Source organism: Gastrolobium bilobum, unplaced genomic scaffold (assembly GCF_033153095.1).
Source record: "Gastrolobium bilobum isolate Gb01-03AN ecotype WA unplaced genomic scaffold, APGP_CSIRO_Gbil_v1 utg35918, whole genome shotgun sequence".
Taxonomy (NCBI): domain Eukaryota; kingdom Viridiplantae; phylum Streptophyta; class Magnoliopsida; order Fabales; family Fabaceae; genus Gastrolobium; species Gastrolobium bilobum.
The window spans coordinates 67,223-88,381 of record NW_026895365.1 but is presented as its reverse complement, the minus strand read 5'-3'; the positions used below and the strand labels follow the sequence as shown (position 1 = coordinate 88,381).

At 36.8% G+C, this 21,159-nt stretch overlaps 3 protein-coding genes and 1 pseudogene across 6 annotated transcripts; 2 read left to right on the top strand and 2 right to left on the bottom strand.

The window, feature by feature from the left end:
- Positions 1-478: 478 nt before the first annotated feature.
- Positions 479-4,770, top strand: LOC133307240 (protein TWIN LOV 1). Of its 4 annotated transcripts, XM_061507722.1 has the most exons (8): positions 479-516; positions 1,000-1,644; positions 2,083-2,290; positions 2,394-2,458; positions 2,610-2,689; positions 2,796-2,851; positions 2,943-3,006; positions 4,245-4,769. In XM_061507722.1, exons 2-8 carry the CDS (start codon positions 1,092-1,094, stop codon positions 4,401-4,403), a joined length of 1,185 nt encoding a protein of 394 aa, XP_061363706.1. In that variant the 5' UTR covers positions 479-516; positions 1,000-1,091; the 3' UTR covers positions 4,404-4,769. The 4 variants fall into 4 exon arrangements, 3 of the variants coding, with proteins under 3 accessions (XP_061363706.1, XP_061363720.1, XP_061363712.1); XR_009751020.1 differs by lacking the exon at positions 479-516 and having other exon boundaries at positions 573-1,644; positions 2,796-2,831; positions 4,245-4,302; XM_061507728.1 differs by lacking the exon at positions 479-516 and having other exon boundaries at positions 576-1,644; positions 2,083-2,228; positions 2,383-2,458; positions 4,245-4,770.
- A 2,698-nt stretch (positions 4,771-7,468) lies between these two features.
- Positions 7,469-8,655, top strand: LOC133307287 (3-ketoacyl-CoA synthase 10-like; annotated as a pseudogene).
- A 797-nt stretch (positions 8,656-9,452) lies between these two features.
- Positions 9,453-11,150, bottom strand: LOC133307279 (aldehyde oxidase GLOX). Its single transcript, XM_061507768.1, has one exon. The coding sequence runs from the start codon at positions 11,148-11,150 to the stop codon at positions 9,453-9,455; it is 1,698 nt and encodes a 565-aa protein (XP_061363752.1).
- Positions 11,151-14,640: 3,490 nt separating this feature from the next.
- Positions 14,641-20,787, bottom strand: LOC133307265 (protein NRT1/ PTR FAMILY 4.6-like). Its single transcript, XM_061507751.1, has 5 exons — positions 20,654-20,787; positions 20,439-20,547; positions 19,920-20,137; positions 16,050-16,481; positions 14,641-15,925 (listed from the first exon to the last, which is right to left on the bottom strand). Exons 1-5 carry the CDS (start codon positions 20,654-20,656, stop codon positions 14,948-14,950), a joined length of 1,740 nt encoding a protein of 579 aa, XP_061363735.1. The 5' UTR covers positions 20,657-20,787; the 3' UTR covers positions 14,641-14,947.
- Positions 20,788-21,159: the final 372 nt, after the last annotated feature.

The window sequence follows — 21,159 nt, the reverse complement described above, 5'->3', positions numbered from 1 at the left end:
TATTTGATAAACCTAATTAACTCAAGCTAGTTGTATTGAATTAATAAATGACTATGTTATCAAAAAAAAATTAATGATTAATTAATATTTAGTTATCACAATTAATTATTGAAAAATTTTCTTATCCATATAAACATTTAAAGATATCAATAGCTGTTCGTTTCGGTGGAGAGGATCAATCAGAATTCAGAATGCTATTTCGGTAAAACCGTCGCTGTTAAGGGACAATGACTCAACGCAAGACAAAACAGAAACCGGGTTTGGTATCCTAACTTAGCCATCCAATAACCAAAATCAAAATTAGGCAAACATGTGGTTGCGGCTTTTCGCATCCCGTGTGCATTGCGAGTGTTGCTTCACTCACTGGTCCATTTACTTGACCTGACGCATATAATTGATAAAATATCTTGAATTATTTATGCAAATTAATTAACAACATAAATATTATTTTATTTTTCTCTTGCATATATCATAGTATCATACATACTCATCAAGAAGTGTTGGATGTAAGAGCAAGTAAGTCGTATCAGAAACTTTCATTCCTAAATTAAGTACTTATTAACATAGATTGTTACTCATAAATGTAAGAGCAGATTAATTTCCTTGACTAAACTTCGTATCGAAAAAGTTTTTAGCAACATCTTTTTATATTTTTTAAAGAAACAAATAAAAATAATAATCTTGAATTTTGTGTGACTCCGCTTTGTTGCGCAACTGGGCACTCCTTCTTCTCCCTTGAGCTTCTTCATTTTGGTAGCGACACTGTTTGTTGTATTGTCTTGTCCATCATGTTCATACCTCATAATTCCCCTTTCATTTTCCTCTAGAAGCACATCTTTTAAATGGGTCATTCATCACCACCGCAACTCGCACCAGATATTATTTCCCCATTTTCATCGTCAATTTCACAAAACACTTTCACACAATGCTAACTTAACACTGTCCCTGTTAACTTTTCTTCTCTCTCTCTGTCTTTGTGTGTTGTTTACTTGTTTGTAGTATTTTGGGAAAGAAGCACCAAAGAGCCAAGCGAGTTCACATGGGATTGGGAACAACCCAAAGGAGGAGGAGAATCCAAGGTAGCAAAGACGATGGAGTTGGAAACCAAGTTGCGTGCGATACAGAAATCCTTCGACGACCGTTACTCACGCTACGCGCGCGAGTCGCTCGACGAATTGCCTGATAATTTCACCATCACCGACCCTTCCATACCGGGCCACCCCATCGTGTTCGCCAGCCTCGGGTTCCTCAAGATGATGGGTTATTCCAGAGATGAAGTTGTTGGCAAGAGTGGGGCCATGTTTCAGGGTCCAGGGACTTGTAGAAGGTCGGTGATGGAGATTCGAGAGGCCGTTAGGGAAGAGAGAATGGCTCAGGTCAACTTGTTGAACTATCGCAAGGATGGCACACCCTTTTGGATGTTGTTTCACGTTTCCCCTGTTTTCAGTGCCCATGGCGGCGCCGTCGTTCACTTCGTTGCGGTTCAGGTCCCACTCCACAGAAAACCCAGGGTTCGGAGCCAGGACGGATCCAGGGTGCAGGATTTTGGGTTTGGTTGTTGTAGGAAAGAAGTTTGCTCTGATTCTTTGCTCGAACTTGGTCGTGTTTCTTCCTTGGATCAAGTGTTGGAACATGATGTCAGAGGTTTGTGTCTTTTTTTTTTGTTTTTTTTAATTAGTTCCCCTCGTGTTCATACATTTCTTGGTTTTTCTATGCTTGTGGCTTGGTTTATGATATTAATCACATACTTATGCCTGACTCACTCCAGGTAATTATTAGTTACAACGTATATGGGTTGGTTAATGGATTAATTATCTGATTTTATTTTATTTTATTTTTTACAACTTTTTTTTTTCTTAAGTTGCATTGGGACACGTTTCTAACCAATAATTAACTTATGTGCCAGTCAGATGTAGGATTCCAACTATAGAAATAACATTTTCTTAATCAAATTTTGTTATCTGTCATTTCTATAGCCCCTCTTGGCTTAACAGCCCTTTTTTCTTTTTCTAGCTTAGTGATTGTCCTAGCGGTTTGGGTTATATTTGGTATTTGCTGATTCGTTAGCTCAATGACATGCAGAATTGGAGAGTGAAGAGCCGTGTGAGGCAAGTGATGTTGAGAAGAGAAGTGCTGTGACTGCCATGGACAACATTTTTTCTGTACTAACCCACTATAGCGAGTCGACGGGCAGATTGGTGTGTAGAAAGAGATGCAGCATGCCTGACGTGGGTGTTTTTAGCTCATCCTTCCTTATTTCTCTTGGTAGAATCAAACAAAGCTTTGTATTGTGAGTTATTGGAAAAGTCTAGTTTTCTTACTTCACCATAAGCTTCATGCTTTTTTGCAGACCCTTAATTTGTTTATATGTTGGATTTTGAGTTTCCTTGCAGAACTAATCCACATTTACCGGACATACCTATTGTTTATGCCAGTGACGCCTTCTTGAAATTGACAGGTTCTAAAACCATTACCTTATATAAATTAATAATAGCCTTGTGATCATTTTTAGCAAATATTCTGGCATCTTATGTTAGGATATTAAGCCAATAATTCAGATTCTTTTAAAATTTCAGTTTATGTTTTCAACTATCCTGTTACTTGAATAGGGTATCCAAGAGATGAAGTGTTGGGCCGCAACTGTAGATTTTTAGGTGGAACAGATACTGATACCTCAACTTTACATCAGGTAATACATATTTTTCACTGTAGTTCTTCAATATTTGTCTTGTAATTTGGCAACTTAGACCAATAGAACTGGACCATGTGGTTTGTCTTTTTCTTATTGCTTACAGATAGGGGAAAGCATTAAAACTGAACAACCGTGCACAGTACGTATTTTGAATTACAGGTTAACACTTTCCTTCACTTTTGTCTGTGCTGCCAAAGCTGTGAACGTTATTTATTGGATGTGCTGAATCAATTTACTTCAACACTAACAGGAAGGATAAAAGCTCATTTTGGAATCTTCTTCACATTTCACCTGTTCGTGATGCTTCTGGCAAGGTATTCTTGACGAGCTATTCATTAGCTGAACTTTAATTGTAAATGTCTCTGTTTTTTAATTTTCTCTCAGTCATTTGTTTTTACTCAGTCTGATATTGCATAGAGAATATTAACATGATCGAACATGAATATGGTCTTGATTGTGTTTCTTTGGCAATTTTAGAAGACTGCTATTGTTTTGGCTACTTTGACAGTTCCAATTTTATTGTTATTTTAATCAGTCAGGTCTTAATGTATAACCAATTTAAATTTATAGAAATTCGTACGTTGCTTGTTGAAGTATCTGCTTTTGATTGTAAACTCTGAAGTTTCTCATATTCCTCGTGCATAATAAGTGCTTTGTTGGTCTGGACAAATGATTTACTGGTAGAATAGCTGGGGAAGCTAAGAGTTCATATTTGATATTGTGTGCTTGGCATAATTTTACTGTGGTAGTAACTATTATTTGCTGTCCTGGCTAGGTTGTTAAGAAGGTAATGGTTCCTATAGTAACAAAACTGATCCTATTTGCTTGATTTTACCGATTGTGATTTAGAATCCCCCTCCTCACCCCCTCCCCCTAATCATTCAAATGATCAAGTCAGAAAACTGATTTGCAAAGAGTTACAATGTATTCAAGATTGGCTAAATGGAAATGGCGTGACTGTGATTATTGTGTAATTTTTTGTGGTGGATCATCAGATGCAAAGCCTTTTACTTCATAGATTTGTCATTTGGAGAATAGAGTTGATGTAATCTGATTGATAAAGCAAGCCTTGCGGTGAAAAGCAGTAGCTGAAATTGTAGATGATGAAATATTTATCACAATTCTGTTATAATTACTTGTATTTGATAATTATTATAATTAGATATATTTGGTTTTTGTTTACCTAATCGATACCTAGATTTTTAGCCACTCTCCTCTTCCCTCTGGGGTTAAGGATGAAAATTCAGAGTCTTGCCTCCTCCCATCCTATCTATTCCCCTCAGAAGAGACTGACTAATCCAGGCTTTGTCATAAGTTAATTGGCTGAATTCATTTTCATATGGATGTAGTTCATACTTATATGTTAGTAGGGGTCTTTGCTGATTTAGCTAGTCACGGCTCCATTATATGCATTTTTGGGAAGAGACGCCTTCAGCATCATATATGGGTTTTACTTCTATTTCTTTTTAGGCTAAACTGGAAATCATCGTGCAAAATGAAAGACCAATTCTACTTATTATGCTTTCCTTGGCTGAATTATGTGATTGCACAGGTAGCATACTTTGTGGGAGTTCAAATAGAAGATGACTATAAAAACGAGGATAGACAGTGTTGGAGACCTGAGATGAGGCATCTTAGCGTGGTTGGTGTGGTCAAGGCCGCAGTGAGGAGTTCATCATTAACTGCCGGAACTTCGAAGTCAAAGTCATAGGATAAATCCTGGTGGATCCTTCGCCTTTGATATATGGTTTTCCAAATAATATGCCTACTTCCCAAAAATGTTATTCCCTTGGAGAAGTTATCAATCTCAACTGCTGATTGTTGAGATGACAGAAAAGATCAAAAATTGATTTGTGAAATCGATTCATATTGTCAATTGTAAGAAATCATTCTGCATTGGAAGTCTATAAAATTTCTTTTCCCACATGGTGCGTTGAAAGGAACTTTTATTTTCCTCAATGTAGCTATAAAACTTATGACTTGTACTAACTTCACCTCATCTTTATAGTTGCAGTGACTATTCAACCTTACATTTTTATTCTTCTATGTATATTGATTCAGTTTTTACTAATTTTGATTGTTGTTCCCATAATATATATTTTTTGGATTTTAGTTCTATAGTTTTAGTTATTCAGTTATTTAGTGTGTTTTTTTTCCAAGGTACAAAGCAAGGCCCCAAGATAGTTAGTTTTTAGTTCCCATCATTAAGTATCAGTCTGAATTTCAGTTATTTAAGTTTTACTTATAGTTTTTTTTCATCAACTTTTTTTTCTTCTCGAACGATTAGTCTTTATAGTTTAAGTTATTAAGATTATGGTCCTTGAGGGGCCACAACTTTAATGTTATTTAAGTACAAGGACTTGTACTAAGAAAAATATATATACAGGTGCCAAAATTTACCTTAAACTGTTATTGCTGTTTTATTTTTAAATTATTTTTTATTTGCTATGACTTGGTGTATGTTTGTTGCATTACCTTACATTGTACTTAAAATAATCTATAATTAGTAGCATGATTGGATTAACTTATGAAAAACTTTTAATTAAATTTTTTAACAGTCAATTATTTCTTCAAAATATTCTACTTTCAATATATGCAGGAAATAAAAAAAAAAAATTGGATATAATGGTGGCATTGATGTTTAAACTTGTGATCTCATGCAGACTATTCAGATCTCTCATCATTAGACTAATCCGTGGTTTTTTTTAAAAATTAATGTAATTCAAATATGCACATAAACTTTTATACTTGTCATGAAATTTATATCTTGTCTTTTCTCCCCCTCAATGTCATTGATCTCATATATTTAATACAATAATGTAATTAGTAATTAACTTAATTTGTTTTGGGGGCTTATTAATCTCGTGCAGTATGAGACTTTTTGTCTCCTATTGCAGACACAACTATGTGATGGGACCCACCGTTTATTAAAAAAATATAATGCAAAAATTGATGGGTTTGTAAAAAAAATTCTCTTCGGTAACATGAGAATTTATTTAACTACTGTTTACTGAAATTAAAAAAAAATAATGCAAAAATTGATACGTCTGTAGGAAAAAAAATTCAAAAATTCTCTTCAATAACATGAGAGGTTTTTTCCCTTTGTTTTTAGTCGGAATATTTTTCAAGGAGAAATTATTAAGTACATCCAAGAATTGTTGATCTAGTGTCAATTTAGTTAGATTTTAAGATTTGACCTGCTCAAAGTATATTGAATTCAAATCCTAAATGTCACAATTTTTAAAAGATGGAGAGACACAAATCCAAAATCAAATTAGTCAGATCTATTAAAGACTTTGGACACTGGTTGATATCTACAAAAAAAGAAAAAAGAAAAAAAAAGACATACTTATTTTATTAAATTTAGGCATGTTGATTTTGACGAATGGCTTTGAATAATTGGACACGTGACATAGTAAATGCAAACTTGCTGATCATGCTTTGAAATTCGCTACCTTTTAGATTAGGAATCTTGAGCTTTGTTTAATAATATGAAACATAAAATAACCAAATATTGTAAATTCCTAACCGAAATGCATTTATAACTGAACATACAATATACATATAAAGTTTAATTTTGTTTGATTTTTAAAATAATCGCAATATTGGATAAATATTAGTTTCAGGGACAATATATAATTTTAATTTTTTGTTACTTTCTAAATCGCACGACAAAATGTTTTATGGGTTCGTTTTTTTTTTTTTTTCCAGTTACTGCAGATAAGTTATCTGCAGTAAGCCCAATACGACGTTATTTTGGGGCGGAAATTATGGTGTTTTTGTTATTTTAATTTATTTCAGGGTTATAATAGTCTTTATATTTATAATTTTTTAAGATTTCAATACCAAAACGACGTCGTTTTAGGAAAATGCAAATAACTTATTTGCAGTAACTGCAGAAACATTTTTCCATGTTTTATATATATAATATTATGGGGCAGGATATTCTTACACCAATGTAAAAGTTAAAAGTCTTACCCTCAATCTTGATCATTGATCCACTTGTATCCAATGACTCACATTATTAAAAAATTTGAGCTCTTAGATATAAGTGGGATTAACGGACAAGATTAAGAGTGTAACTTACACTGGTGTAAAATGATCCTGACCTTAATATTATATATGGGTAAAAGATTTCTCCAGTCAACAGATATAAAGTATCTCCGGGACGAAAATTAAGGTGTTTTTTGTAATTCTAATTTGTTGCAGCGTTATATTAGTCTTTATTGTTATAATATTTTAATATTACAATCTTGAAACAATGTCATTTTGACTCACTAGAGATAACTTTATATCCAGAAATACTTTTCTCATTTTATATATATTAAAGAGTAAATACTCTTTTTCGTCCCTGGTAATTTTCACGAGGCACATTTTAGTCCTGAACAATAAAAAGGCTCATTTTAGTCCCTAATATTTGAAAAAAGGGCCACGTTCGTCCTTCCGTTAGTTGGCATCTGACGGCCCAACTAACAGAGCACACGTGGACCGTTACTTTGCTGAGTCACCGTTAAGTATGCCAGCGTGGAAGTAATACGACGTCATTTTATGTCTTCTTGGAGTTTTGGACAGCTGACTCTAGCATCGCAGACCCTATTTGGTCCCTGACAAATTTATCGAGGCCCTATTTGGTCACTGACAAATTTATCGAGGCCCTATTTGGTCCTTAACACCACAAACCTTTCTCTATCTGCATGCACCTCAAGCTGCATTAAATGTTTTTTTCCCAACTCTTTCTTCAATCAACATAGTTTTCTGCAAGTGAATTTTCTCCCCATGTCAAAAGAAAATGAACAACTTTCCACAGAGATTCTGCAAAAGGGTGTTGAGAACTCTGACCCAAATTCAGGCACTCTTAATTTCTCAGTTAAAGTACGGCCTAAACTGCCAGATTTCCTTAGTTCAGTTAATCTAAAATATGTGAAATTCGGATACGGCTACTTCATTAGCCATCGTTTGTATTTGTTGCTGGCACCACCTCTTCTTGCAACCTTGATTGCTCATATTGGAAAGTTCACTTGGAAAGATCTCTATGACAAACATGACCTCACTGAGGCTCTATTTATATCAGCACTTTTGTGCTTAATGCTATATTTTTATATTGAATCTACACCCCGGTCTACCTATTTGCTTGATTTTCATGTTTTTGCCCTTCAGATGAGTACAAGGTAAACAACACTTTTTTGTTAACTATTTATCACTCTTCACATATTTAAGTGTGGATGAGATTTAAGTCTTCATTATTTGAGATTGTATAATTCTTTGCCAATATGTTTAAGGGAATGTAAGCCTATTTATGTATATATATTCAATTTTTTGCATGCATTGAATGGGACAATTAAGGACAAGAGGTATCCATGGTGATGTTTGAGGTAATTAAGGACCTTCTTGGTGTCATAAAAGTAAAACCAAAGGAATATTAAACACCACCCCATCACTCTCATCAATGATAATAAACCAAAGGGAAGATAGTGAAGGGAGGAAGGGACTTTTTGTAAGCAAAGATGTCAGGTTGGAGGCCATGCATCAAAGGCCAATATTACCACATTAGGTCCACTAGTCCTACCAGTTTCAGAACAGCTTCACTTCTTCACCAATTTGCTCTTCAAGAAAAAGAAAACAAAGCCATACATTCCGGATTACAAGCTGGGTTTTAAGCATGTATGCATTCTGGCAACAAGTAAGAAAGTGTTGGATGAGATTCAGAAGAATTTGGAGCTCACAGAGGAGTACATGGAAGCATCAAGGAAGACATTGGAACGATTTGGCAACACATCTAACAGTAGCATCTAGTATGAACTGGCATACCTTGAGTTTAACTCAAGGATCAAGAGGAGTGATAGGGTTTGTCAGATAGCTTTTGGTGCTGGGTTCATATGTAACAGTATTGTTTGGAAGCCCTCAGGAATGTTGGGAGACCCAAGCAGAGTCCTTGGATTGAGGATGAGTGCTGCACCACCTAGCTAGCAAAGAATCTTTTAGGGATCCTACATTTTCATATTATGAGCAATGGAAAAATGACATCAATTAAATAAATAAAAAAGATAGAGAAAGGTTTGTGGTGTTAAAGACTAAATAGGGCCTCGATACATTTGTCAGGGACCAAATAAGGCCTTAATAAATTTGTCAGGGACCAAATAGGGCCTTCGATGCTAGGGTCAGCTGTCCAAAACTCCAAGAAGACATAAAACGACGTCGTATTACTTCCACGTTGGCATACTTAATGGTGACTCAGCAAAGTAACGGTCCACGTGTGCTATGTTAGTTGGGTTGTCAGATGCCAACTAACGGAAGGACAAACATGGCACTTTTTTTTCAAATATTAGGAACTAAAATGAGCATTTTTTATTATTCGGGACTAAAATGTGCCTCATGAAAATTGTCAGACACGAAAAGAGGTATTTACTCTATATTAAACCAATAACTCATGCCTTCATTTTGGTAGTGCTATTGCATGCGTATATAAGTTATTTACTTATTTATAACTCAATTCCTTTTGTTTGTGAGAAAAGAAAACAACTGAATCATCCAAAACTGGTTGATAACTTGAATAAAATAGAAAATTCCCACACTAACATCAAAAGGGGAATTTAAAAAAATGTCCAGCAGGGCTCCCAGAAAGTCTAAAAGTCTAAACTACCCCTACAAATATCCATCCACATGGACGAATAATGACTCATGATTACGTGTTTGTATGTTTCATTTCCCGTTTAGATCTCTCCAAAATTATAATTTTGAGTAAAATTGAAAATCAACTAACTCACTTGACTTGAACCCAAACAGCAACACTCGGAATTCCAGCGTGGACAATGTAAAGCATGTAGTACCCAGGTGGGGCCACCGCCAGTGACAGGGGCCCACGTGCAGTAACCTTGTAAGCAAATGGTGCCACCACTTCCACCGCCGTCACTTCCAGCATCAGCATTCGCTGGTTCATCGCGAACGAGTGCGTCGTGAACGACGGCGCCACCAATGTCACGCTGATCCCAGGAATCGGATGGTACACCTGCAACGAGAACGTCACCGAAAACGTTCCCCCGTACGACGCAGTATTATTCGCCGCCTCTATCGCAATAATCGAGGGCCGCAACGTCAAAAATTCGGGCCCCATGTAATCCGGGTAATAAGCATCCAGGCTCAATTCTGTCGGGTACGGGTACGCCAGAAAATCGTAAACCCTATGCGGGTTGCTCCCGCCCACTAAAACCCTGCCATCTGGCAGTAACACAGCCGATGAGTGATACATCCGTGGAGTATTCCCCGGAGCCAGTAACTGAAACCTTAATAACGGGTCGCTCAAACCGGGTTTATATATAACCGGGTACAAAACCGGGTTCGCTGCGTTTTCCCATCCTGCAGTACCATTCGCAGCGCCGTTCAAGATGAGAACATCTCCAGTAGGCAGCAAAATCATATCGGGCATGACCCGAGGGGTGGGCATGACCTCCATGACCCATTGGGGTTCCGGGTCGGTCACTCTCAGCCTCCCGCAACTTCTCGAAGCTTCTAGAAAAACCTTCTTCTTGTTTGCCAAGTTAAACGCGCCGGGGAAAGCTCCGCCGCAGACCATCACCTCGGCGTCGGGCAAACGGGTCCCGTTTCCCAACCCGGTGAGGTTCATGGGTAGCAAAACGGATGACCCGGTGCTGGGGTAGTTCCTCTTCTCTTCACCGGGTATAATAGGATACTCGCGGACGACGCGGTTGTGGTTATAGTCAAAGAGAACAGAGCGACGGTTAGCGAAGATGAAGAGGTTGCCATCGGGTAAGAGGTGCAAGAACGGGTAAAGATTGTTCTCTTCACCAGGGTTAGGGTCTCGCGTGACACGCAAGAATCTGAGATAGTAAAACGACTTGTCGTTTAGCAAGTAGTCATTCTTGGGGACGAACTCGTAGGTGAAGGAGGAACGGCCACCGACGATGATGATCCTTCCGTCGGGGAGGATCTGGTTGGAGGCGTACCATCGGCTTGAGGTGAGGTTCTGATGAAGCTCCACCCAGTCGCAGAGGTTGTTTTCCGGGCACGGTGTGAAGGTTCGGAGTTTGTTGTAACCGTCGTTGAAACCGCCGGTTTGGATGAGGGTTCCGTCGGGTGCGACGGCGGCGGAGGAGCACCAGGCGTCGGACTGCATTGTGAGGGGGCGGATGGTGTTGGTGGTGACGTCATAGAGGACGGAGTGTGCGGTGCAGTCGATTTTGAGAGCAATGTCTCTTGGGTTGAAGCGGCAACGGCCCCCCGAGAGGGAAATGTTGGAGGGGCCGAAGTCTGTTCGGTCGAATATTATGACCTTGTTGTCCCTCATGACTTGCATGTGCATGGCGGAGATGCCTATGCTGCTTTGGAGTTGAACCCAATGCCCCCCTGCGGTGCTCGTCCCATCTGGGATCCCCGCTGTTTGGGGTATCAAGAAGACGAAGATGAAGAGTAAAGAAGTGGCGTTCTTGATCTTGAACGCCATGGTTTCGTGCTTCATTTTATGTCTTGCCAACAAGATAAAAAATATATATATATATATATATATATATATATATATTTATATGTATTATGTATAATTACCACTTCACCTGACTGACTACCTTCTTGAGTTTGTGAATTGATTTCTTTGTTTATTTAGTAGTGATTATTTATTGGATCAGTTAATTGATAAAAGGATGATAAATAATAAATGACCATGGGATATGTACGACTATATAATTACGAGTTGAATTATGATTTCTGAGAGAGTGAATGTGTGTGGGGTTATATGAAGATAGCGGAGTGACGAATGAAGGAACGTGCAGTGACAGCCTAGCTAGCGGGACACGGTCTCAGTACGTACGTGCTGCTTCTGCATGTTGGTAATAAGGTCAACGTTATAAGTTTTGCAGTCTCTGACTGAATTTTTTTTTGCAGCAACTAACACACTTCAATTGGAAACATTGGCGGTGGGGGACTGAGGGTTGTTATGCTTTTTATGTATATAGCATGGACCCAATTTAGAATGCAATCGCGTTTCACACAACAGGAATGCCTCAGATCTGTCAAATATAATGATCAACTGTACATAAAATTTATGAATATTTATGAACCTCGACAAGGATTGGATCTACCTACAATTTACTCAGGGAAGACTCTCCACAAATTAACAAATGCGAAAATCAGCACCACCTTTAATACAAGATGTGATCATTCAATGGCTGTACTTATTTTCTGTACAAGGAGCAGCCTAGAAGATGGTGCTTCTGCAAATTGATATTTTGTGGAACCATGGCTACTTAGTAGTTCCCCCTATACCCGTTACGTTTTACGTTCATTAAAGAAGAAATGACAATTTCTACTATAACTCAAGTAAAAATATATTTTACTTTAGTTCTTTTATGGCTATCATGTCATAAAAATGATTATCGATCGAATTGGTTAAAAGCAACTTGTTTTATATTATTATTTAATGACATATTGACACATTATAAAATAGGGTTTGTTTTTCTTATATTGTAGGAGAAAACAAATCTTTCCTACAGATATCATAAAAGATGTGCTATTTTTTTTAAAAATAGGTAGACCCCATATTTGTTGTATCTATGACATGAATGAGATTAGAAATTTCTTACAACATGAATTTTGTTTTTCCCTTATAAAATTAGTTAAACTTCTCAAGTAATGGTTATTGAAAAAACTAAGAAAATGTAAATTGGTTTTTTTTTTTTTTGTGTGTAAATCATAGGTAACCTTCACATAAAATAGAAAATAATTTTATTCGAGCCAAAAATATTCACATAATGGTGAAATTAGCTTTCCCCCACACGTATGCTCCCAAAGGTGATTTGGTTCTTTGAATTCAAGGAAAATAAGTATTTATTATTAACGCTTAAAATTGAAACAGGAAGGTTGAGAAAATTGCACATATGGTTTATTCAAGACCGTACTTAAAATTTTCTTTACTTTTTTAAGTTAAATTTGTACTTATAAGGATTTTGCCAAAACTTTCTTTTATCTTAGCCACTATGTTTGGTGCACATACTTTGACTCTTTCACCCACTAGGGATTTTTTTTCTTTTAATTTACCAATTTGGTATATGGTTCAAGGTATTTATGAACGGGAGTCATTTAGTGACGCGAGGGGGACCCAACGTCACTGAGTGCCGCTACCAACCCCCCCGCATCACTCACAACTTTTTTTTTTTTTTTTTTACTTTTTTCTATTGTGTGCCGCTCCTCTCCCCCCTCCCTGAGGCACTCACAGAATTGTGCCAAGTGGCACAATCTGGTTACTCTTATTAACGTAAAACTTCAGAAAGCCATAACTTTTGACTCGGGTATTCAAATCAAATGCTTTTTTTTTTGATTTCACATAACTTTTCGAGATCTACCCAATGACACCTCATTTGATACATTTTACCTTTCATTAATATAGTTCAAATTTGCAACACTAATTACACTTTTTTACAGATTTAAATTATGTTTGTGAGAGATAAAATATGTTAAATGAGATGTCATCGCGTAGATCTCGAAAAGTTATGCGAAATAAAAAAAAAATCATCTGATTTGGATACCCGAGTCAAAAGTTATGGCTTTTCGAAGTTTTACGGTAATACGAGTAACCAGATTGTGCCACTTGGCACAATTCTGAGAGTGCCCGGGGGAGGGGTGGCGGCACTCAATAGGAAAAAACAAAAAAAAAAAAGAAATTATGAGTGGCGCGGGGGGTTGGTAGCGGCACTCAGTATAAATGACCCCCATTCGTAAATACCTTAAACCAAATACTAAATTGATAAATTAAAGTCACAAAAAATCCCAATTGATCAAAGAGCCCACGTACTTTCATTCACACCTACTCACATCTTTAATGGCAGAATCCGAATATGTATAAAAATTTAAGTAGGATGAACTTTAATCAAATGACGAAAAATGTTCAAATATTAAACGATGTGTGTGTGTGGATAGATGTAATTATTATGTAAAATATAAAAAGGATTTGCGGGTTGTGTAACGATGAAAAGGGAAATGTTTTTGTTATGTTGTTGGAAACAGGTTATCTTATGTTTGTGAAACAAAATTATAAGAGGGACACGCAAATAATTGAAAAGAGAAAGAATAGAGATAGAATCCACTTTTGTTATGTGTGTGTTGAAATTTGATTTATCTCATGTTAGATGAGATAAATATAACCCTAATAAAAATGCTGCTCAGTATTTCAAATGACGAGTTCACAGTCAAATAATATACACGTTACAAAAGATAAAATAAAATAATGCACAAGGCCCAAACCTACAAGGCTACAACCATAAAGATGGCATGCCTATTTATGAGGGCTTATTCCATGTAGCCTATAACCTGCATTGATTTCACAATTGCCTCACCTCACCAATGTAGAGAATAAAAACAATCAATTCTAGATTGCTAACTACATTGATCAATTGGCAAATAGAAAACAAATATAGCAAAGAAGAATGAGATCGAGAAGCGTACTTCAGAGTTCAGAACAATTGGGCTTGGCTTTATTCGAGGGATTGTAGCTAGCTACGTAAATCATCTCAACATTTATTTAGCAGAAAAATAACTATGATTCTAATGATAGAGAAACATTTGTTCTATCTTTGACATAGTCAGTGTAGAGCACAAGCCAAATTAAATTATCTTTATTCCGTTAATATTTGACATGGAACGAAGTGCAAGCAAAATTAAAGATTCGGGGCTTGATAAAAACTAGTAAAAAATTTACTCCTTTATCATATGGGTTGATCTTTTTGACTTTCTATACCCTTGAAAGATATTATAATGTATTGAAAATTAATTCTGTTTTGTTGCCTCGGTTCTGTTCTAGTTGCAGCTTCGCTTTTATTTTTTATTTTTTTAGGTTGATCTCGATTCATTTTGTTGTGTTTCTCATTTCACTTGATCTTGTGCATATAATCGAATGACAAAGATTGTGTTATTTGCCTGAAGAGCATGACAAACAGATTAATAAATCGTCCAAAAACACCACGGATTGAATATAAACCATTTGCTCTCACTATATGATAAACAAAAAAGCAAGACTGATTACACGTCATACCCCCCCTTTTTTTTTTCTTTTTTTTTAACACCTTTGTTCTTTCTATTCTATTATTCTAGTATACATAGGATACCTCTACTGGGGTAAATGCTGATGCACTCTATTGGAGACTTGTAGGCAGTTACACAGAATTGCAGCTGAAGAATGGGTTGGAAAATTTTGATCAATGAGCTCTTAAACTCAAGTGCTCATATAGACCGTTTGAAAAATTCCCCTTTGCTTCATTCATTGGTACCTCTCCCTCTATATTTGTACCTGATAGCCCAATACAGGTAATGTAGGAAGTTCAAAGCACTCAGTACACACATGAACCAATAGAACTTCTCCAGGTGATAGTGGTTAAGGTTGGCACCAGATAACCATGCTCTGTGGTTTGAGTTACCAGTGATACTGTTTATTATAGATACAATCACTGAACTTAGGTAGTACCCCATTGCCAAAGAGGCCCAGGAAAGAGATGTGGCCAAGGATCTCATCCTTATTGGTGCTTCTGAGAAGAAAAATTCCAACAATCCAGCCAAGGTGAAAAGATCAGCTGACCCAAGGAATAAGTACTGAAGAGCAATCCAAAAGAATGTGATGGGTAATGGTTTGGTTGCATCATCAAGTAGGCCTGAGTGAGTGGCCACCCTTTTCCTCTTTATTTCAACAAGAGCAGCCACACCCATGGCAACTATAGAGAGTACTAATCCAATTCCAATCCTTTGTAGATGAGAGATGCCCATTTCTGATTTGGTCGCTTTCCGAGCATAGGGGATAATAATGTGGTCATAAATTGGTGCTAGGATTATGATAAAGAGCACTGGAAAAATTGGTAATGAAGCTGGTGGAACCTTTAGGGAACCAAGCTTGGTGTTCATAGTAGCAGCTTGTTCAACAGAGAATGTGGACAGCTGAGCGAGGCAGCAGTTAAGCATAATGGTACATGCAAATATGGGTAGTACTTTCAATACTACCTTGACATCCTCTACTTGCTGTACAGTGCATTCTAGTGAAGAATAGATTGGCTTGTTTGCAACTGCACTATTGAGAAATTTGAGGTTCTCCGTTGGCGTTTCAGTTTCTGTACTTGCTTTTACTGTTTCTTCCTCTGATTCCTTTCTACTTGATTGTGGATTAGAAGGACTTGAAGCCATATTCACAACAGCACTACTAGAGTTTCTGTAGGTGCAGCTATTCAGTAAAGCAGCAACAAGAACCTGCTCAATTTTATAACATGAAGCCAAGTTAGTCAAAAATGAATAAGAACAATAGTTGAGGAAAAAGAGAGAGGGGAAAATAGGATAACTAGGCAGAAGCAAACCCCATAAGTTAGTTAGTTACCTTTAAAATGGTTGTTAGTGGACTTCCTGAAGGGATCTTATTTCTGTAAGTAGAAGAGCCTGCCAAGAACACTGGAATGGATACAAATATGCTAATAGTAGATAGTGCAAAACCCCATTCCCACCCTTTGTTGTCTTCAACCCACACAACAAAAGTAACTGCAATAAGGGCACCACATGATAGGCAGAAGACAAAGTAGTTGAAGAAGGTTGATCTCTGCTTCCTTCCAGATGGGGTAGTTTCATCAAATTGCTCACCACCATGTACTGGCAGTGATCCTTTAATCCCTCCAACTCCCAGAGCCACAAGATAGAGGCCACCAAACAGCATTGCTGCTTTTCCACCATTAACTTCCTGACATGGGGTGTCTGGGTCACATTTTGGTGGCTTTAGTGAAGCTACGCGAGCTTGTATTGTGAGTACAATCAGACCCTGCACATAAACTCCAAATTCCTTAGCCACGTCACATTCTTGCAATATACAAAAGCAGAATAAGAATGTGCTAGCTGCTTCAGTTGATTTAGTTTCTCATTGGCAACAACTCTTATGAAATCTCACGTTCACAATTTCACAACTCAAGGTAAGGATTTATAAAAGGTAAAATTGTTTAATAACCTCTTGGACTACAATATTTTAATAATATTAACAGCCAAAGTTTTTTCTCACCTAGTAAATATCAGTTACATGAACTAAAAGACGAAATTTGTGGAAAACCAACAGGTCATTTAATTCTAGAGAACATTTAACTCGAATATTATCCTGCCCTTTTTTTTTGGTCATTAATTTTATGTTGTTCTGGTAATAGTTGTTGAGATATATAAAATCATTAACGTAGGCTCACCCATAAGTTTAAGCTTTTGGGTTGAATTGGTTTTTTACATGGTATCAGAGTCTCGTGTCCCGGGTTCGATCCTCATCGTGTCCCGGGTTCGATCCTCACCGTCTCCCACTTTCTCTTGTGGAATTTCTTAGCATAAGTAGGTGGGCCTGTGCATTGTCGGACTTTCGTGTGAGGAGACGTGTTGAGATATATAAAAACATTAATGTAGCTTCACCCATAAGCTTAAGCTTTTGGATTGAATTGGTTCTTTACAATAGTCATGCATTATTCTGAGAAGAGCTTTATAGCATCAAGAACAAAACCCACCAGGTCCCATGTTTGTTCCAATACATTGGCCCAATCTGAGGTAAAAGCTGCAGGAAATTTTCAATTGGCGTGTACCAATAGTTGGATGGCAATGCACATAGGCAATTCATTGATTGCATACGTTAAAAAGGGCTATGTAATAGAAGGCCTGAACTGGGTCCAGAACCCAACCACCAAGTCCCAAGTTTGTTCCAATACATGGGCCCAATCTAATGTAGAACTAAAACTGCAAGAAAATATCATGTGTTGTGTACCAATAGTTGGATGAAAATGCACCTAGACATTGCATTGATTACATAAGTGACACCTACCATGTTTTTGTCCTTCTTATTTCCCTCAGATTTTGCTCAGAAAATGAAAGTAAACCAATAAAAGATCACAAATTTCTCCAACGGATATGGTTTTGGAGTATATATAAGAAGAAGACAGTGTGACTACCATTCTTCAAATATTGACCAATAAATACTTGGTCGTAGGCCACGTGTTTATCACTTGATCCCCACCTCAGACCCTGGACCGTAGCACAGACAAGGACTTATTGTATTTCAGTATTAACAGCTAGTTATGAAACGTCACTGTGAGATGTTTGCCTTTTAAGTAAGTTATATGTGCTTTGTGCAAGGGTGGGGATAATGGATTATCAAAACGACAACCACACACGTGGTTAATGAACTTTTTTTGCCAAAACTATGTGCGAACTTGTCATATATGCTTTTTAAACATTCTAGAATATATAGATTAAAAAAAAAATAAAACCTTCTAGAATAAAATCAGACAAGAAGTTCTTTTACCACAAGATCATAGGGACCACCCGCTGCTAAGGGTAAACATGGCATAAGCTAACCTAGCTAAGCTTGACATTATATACCAATAAAAAATACTGAATCAATCACTTGGAGTAATAATTTTACTTGTGGTGTTACTAAGGAGTGCTCGAGCCTCAGCGCTCGTGTCTCATTACCCTTAATATGCATCGGGTGGATCCTAATATTTTTAGGAATTTGTTGACGGGTACGAGCGCCTCTGTGGAGGCTCTTGGGCACCCTTAACAAATTAGGTGACGAAATTTGTTTGTTTGTTTTTAATTTTTTGGTTGGACATAAGTATTAAAACAAGAATGTTAGGATAAGAAATTTAATGGTATAATAAAAGGTAAAATCATTTCTCCAATCGCTTGACATCCAACAATGACATGTGTATGGTTATGATTTTTCACATTCAATACTTTCATCTTTTGTATAGTCATGATTCTCCATATTTAATGTTGTTACTTATATATATGGTAAATAATTGACTGCTGGACTTCAAGTGGCCGGAAAAATATAAACCCCGTAATAAAAAGTTATTATTATGTTGTATGCAAATAAGTAATTTAGCAAAAAAAAAAAATTAAGAGACGAGGAAGGGGTAAAAATAAGCTACCTAGAACAGGTGATCTCTTACAAACAGGGACAAAGACAAAGGGGGTCCTAGGCACTGTGAGGAAATTAAATACGTTGCATGAAAATAATACGTGGGATCCTCTGGGTTCGTGAAAATATTTTGTGTTTATTTTTAAGTTTTATTAATAATTATAAAAATATTATTTTATTTTATTGAAAAGTTGCAGGAAAATTAGTTAAAAGAACGCATATATAAATTATCTTCTTAATTCTTTTCTCCATAGGAGACCAAAAAGAAATATTGTATAAAAAGAAAAATCTCCTCGCACCGACATTATTTTATCTCCTCCACTCCATTAAGCAAAAGGATAATGTCGTCTGACAATAACAGCCATTATTATGTGCCCTTCCCATTTAAATGATGTAGCTTAGAAGCTTACCACAACTCCACAAGATATATGGTATATAATTATGTGGAACATGAATCACTGTTTTCTCTGCTACTGTATTTCTTCCTTAGCTACCACTAATTAAGATTGCCAGCCGAATGATAACATATACTAATATATTTATCACAATATTTTTGGGATAATTAAAATGTAAAGAGAGATAAAACTATCTCTATGCTTATCTTCTTTTTTCCTGTGCCTAGAAAATGATTCTTCACTTAAATTATTAGGCTGAGAATAAATTATCACTATACAATTCTATTTTGGAAGATTTTTTTTCCTGCGAATTAAATCATATCTTAGTGGGTGTTCTTTGACTTCTTTCATGTAATTCATGAGGTTTTCTTAGACAAGTGGAAGAGGGAATGCACCAAAAGAAAGGGAATCCAGCTGGGATGGATAAGTATTTTGAAAACCATTCACACTTTTTCAATTATTTGATAGGGGATTTGGTTGCACCCATTTGATTCAACCCCACCGCGCAACTTGCAAAATTTATCAGCTGACTCAGATTCTGGTTAACACGTCATCCTCTTGCAAGACACGTGTTCTCCAAGTTACCCAACACCCCCTTATTTTATTTTTTACCTTTTTAATTTTATTACTCACTCAAACACCCATGGTTAACACGTCATCCTCTTGCAAGACACGTGTTCGCCAAGTTACCCAACACCCCCCTTATTTTATTTTTTAGCTTTTAAATCTTATTACTCTCTCAAACACCCATGGAAAAGGTAAAATATAAAGTGCAAAAGATAGCAGATTATAACATGGGCTAACTTGGTAATTAATTAAGAAAAAGCAGCACGAGAGACAGAGAGAGAGAGAGTCAGAAACAGCTAGCACAAGTGATCACAGGTAGAGAAAGGAACAGTATAATGCGGTGACTTACCAGGAACTCAATAACTGCACTTATCAGGTAGACGTAATAAGTGGTGAAAAAGGCATCGGATAAGAAACCACCGAGGAGGGCAAGGAGGAAGGCCGTTCCCATGAAATTGGTGACAGAGTTAGCAGATTTCGAAGGTGACATATGCATGTACTCCGTCAGATACAAAACCAAGTTGCTCGCATTGGCCAAATACGCCAGATTCTCCAATATCTCCACCACTGCAAATCACACAAACATAAACAACCTCGGAATCAGTGCTGAATACGTACTCACGTTTTTTGTTTTTCGCATGAGCAAAGCCCTTCCGCTAAAACAGCTTATTATATATTTTTTTCTTCTTTTTATTATTAACTAATAATGATTATGATCAAATAACATAATTATATCATCATTTTTTCAGATCAGAAGATCCAAATCCAAAATCAAGTCCCAATTAAAAAACCCCCAACAGATATATATGCGAGAAAAAATGATTAATTTTTTTTTTTTTGAGTGAAAAGAGAGAAATTTGGGACATACCCAAAACGAAGGAGGCTGCAAGCATGCCTCCATGGCGGGCTCTGAGAGCAGGCCTTTTCCTCCAGTCCTCATAGCCTTCCCATCTGGTCACTTGGTGTGCTTCCAATTCCTGAAGAATTTATTAGACAGTGTATATATTATTATTAGCACAATTATTAATAATAAACTTGAGAGAGTAAAAGGGAGAAGAGAGAGGGAAACCCAACCCAACCCACCATGTTTACTTGCTTTGGATCTGAGAAGGGTTAGGGGGGAAAAGTGCTAGGAGTGGTGAGAGATTTAAAGAGTTGGGAACAAGAGAGGAGGAGGAGGGGTAGCAAGGAAAGGTACAACTTGGGCAGAATGGTCATCCCAATCCCAAACACCATTAGCAATGGTCATTGACTTTAATCTTTCCTTTCACACTCATTCATATTATATTCGGTAAACGGATAGATATTTTCCCTTATAAAAAACCTTCCAAATAGGTGGGGAAGCTTAGTTATTAATGTATGGAAAAATGTGTATTATTTTAAATAATGTAAAGTTGTATCATTTTAAATAAGAGAAAGAAATAGATAATGAAGGAGCACTACTAGAAAAAACTTGTACAGTGACGGAATTGTTATGGAAATTTCGTCGCTAATTTCATCCTCGCTATTACTTTTCGTCACATATTCCCTCGCAAATTATTTTGCGAGGGAATTTGTGACGGAAAGTAGTAAAGACGATGAAATTAGCG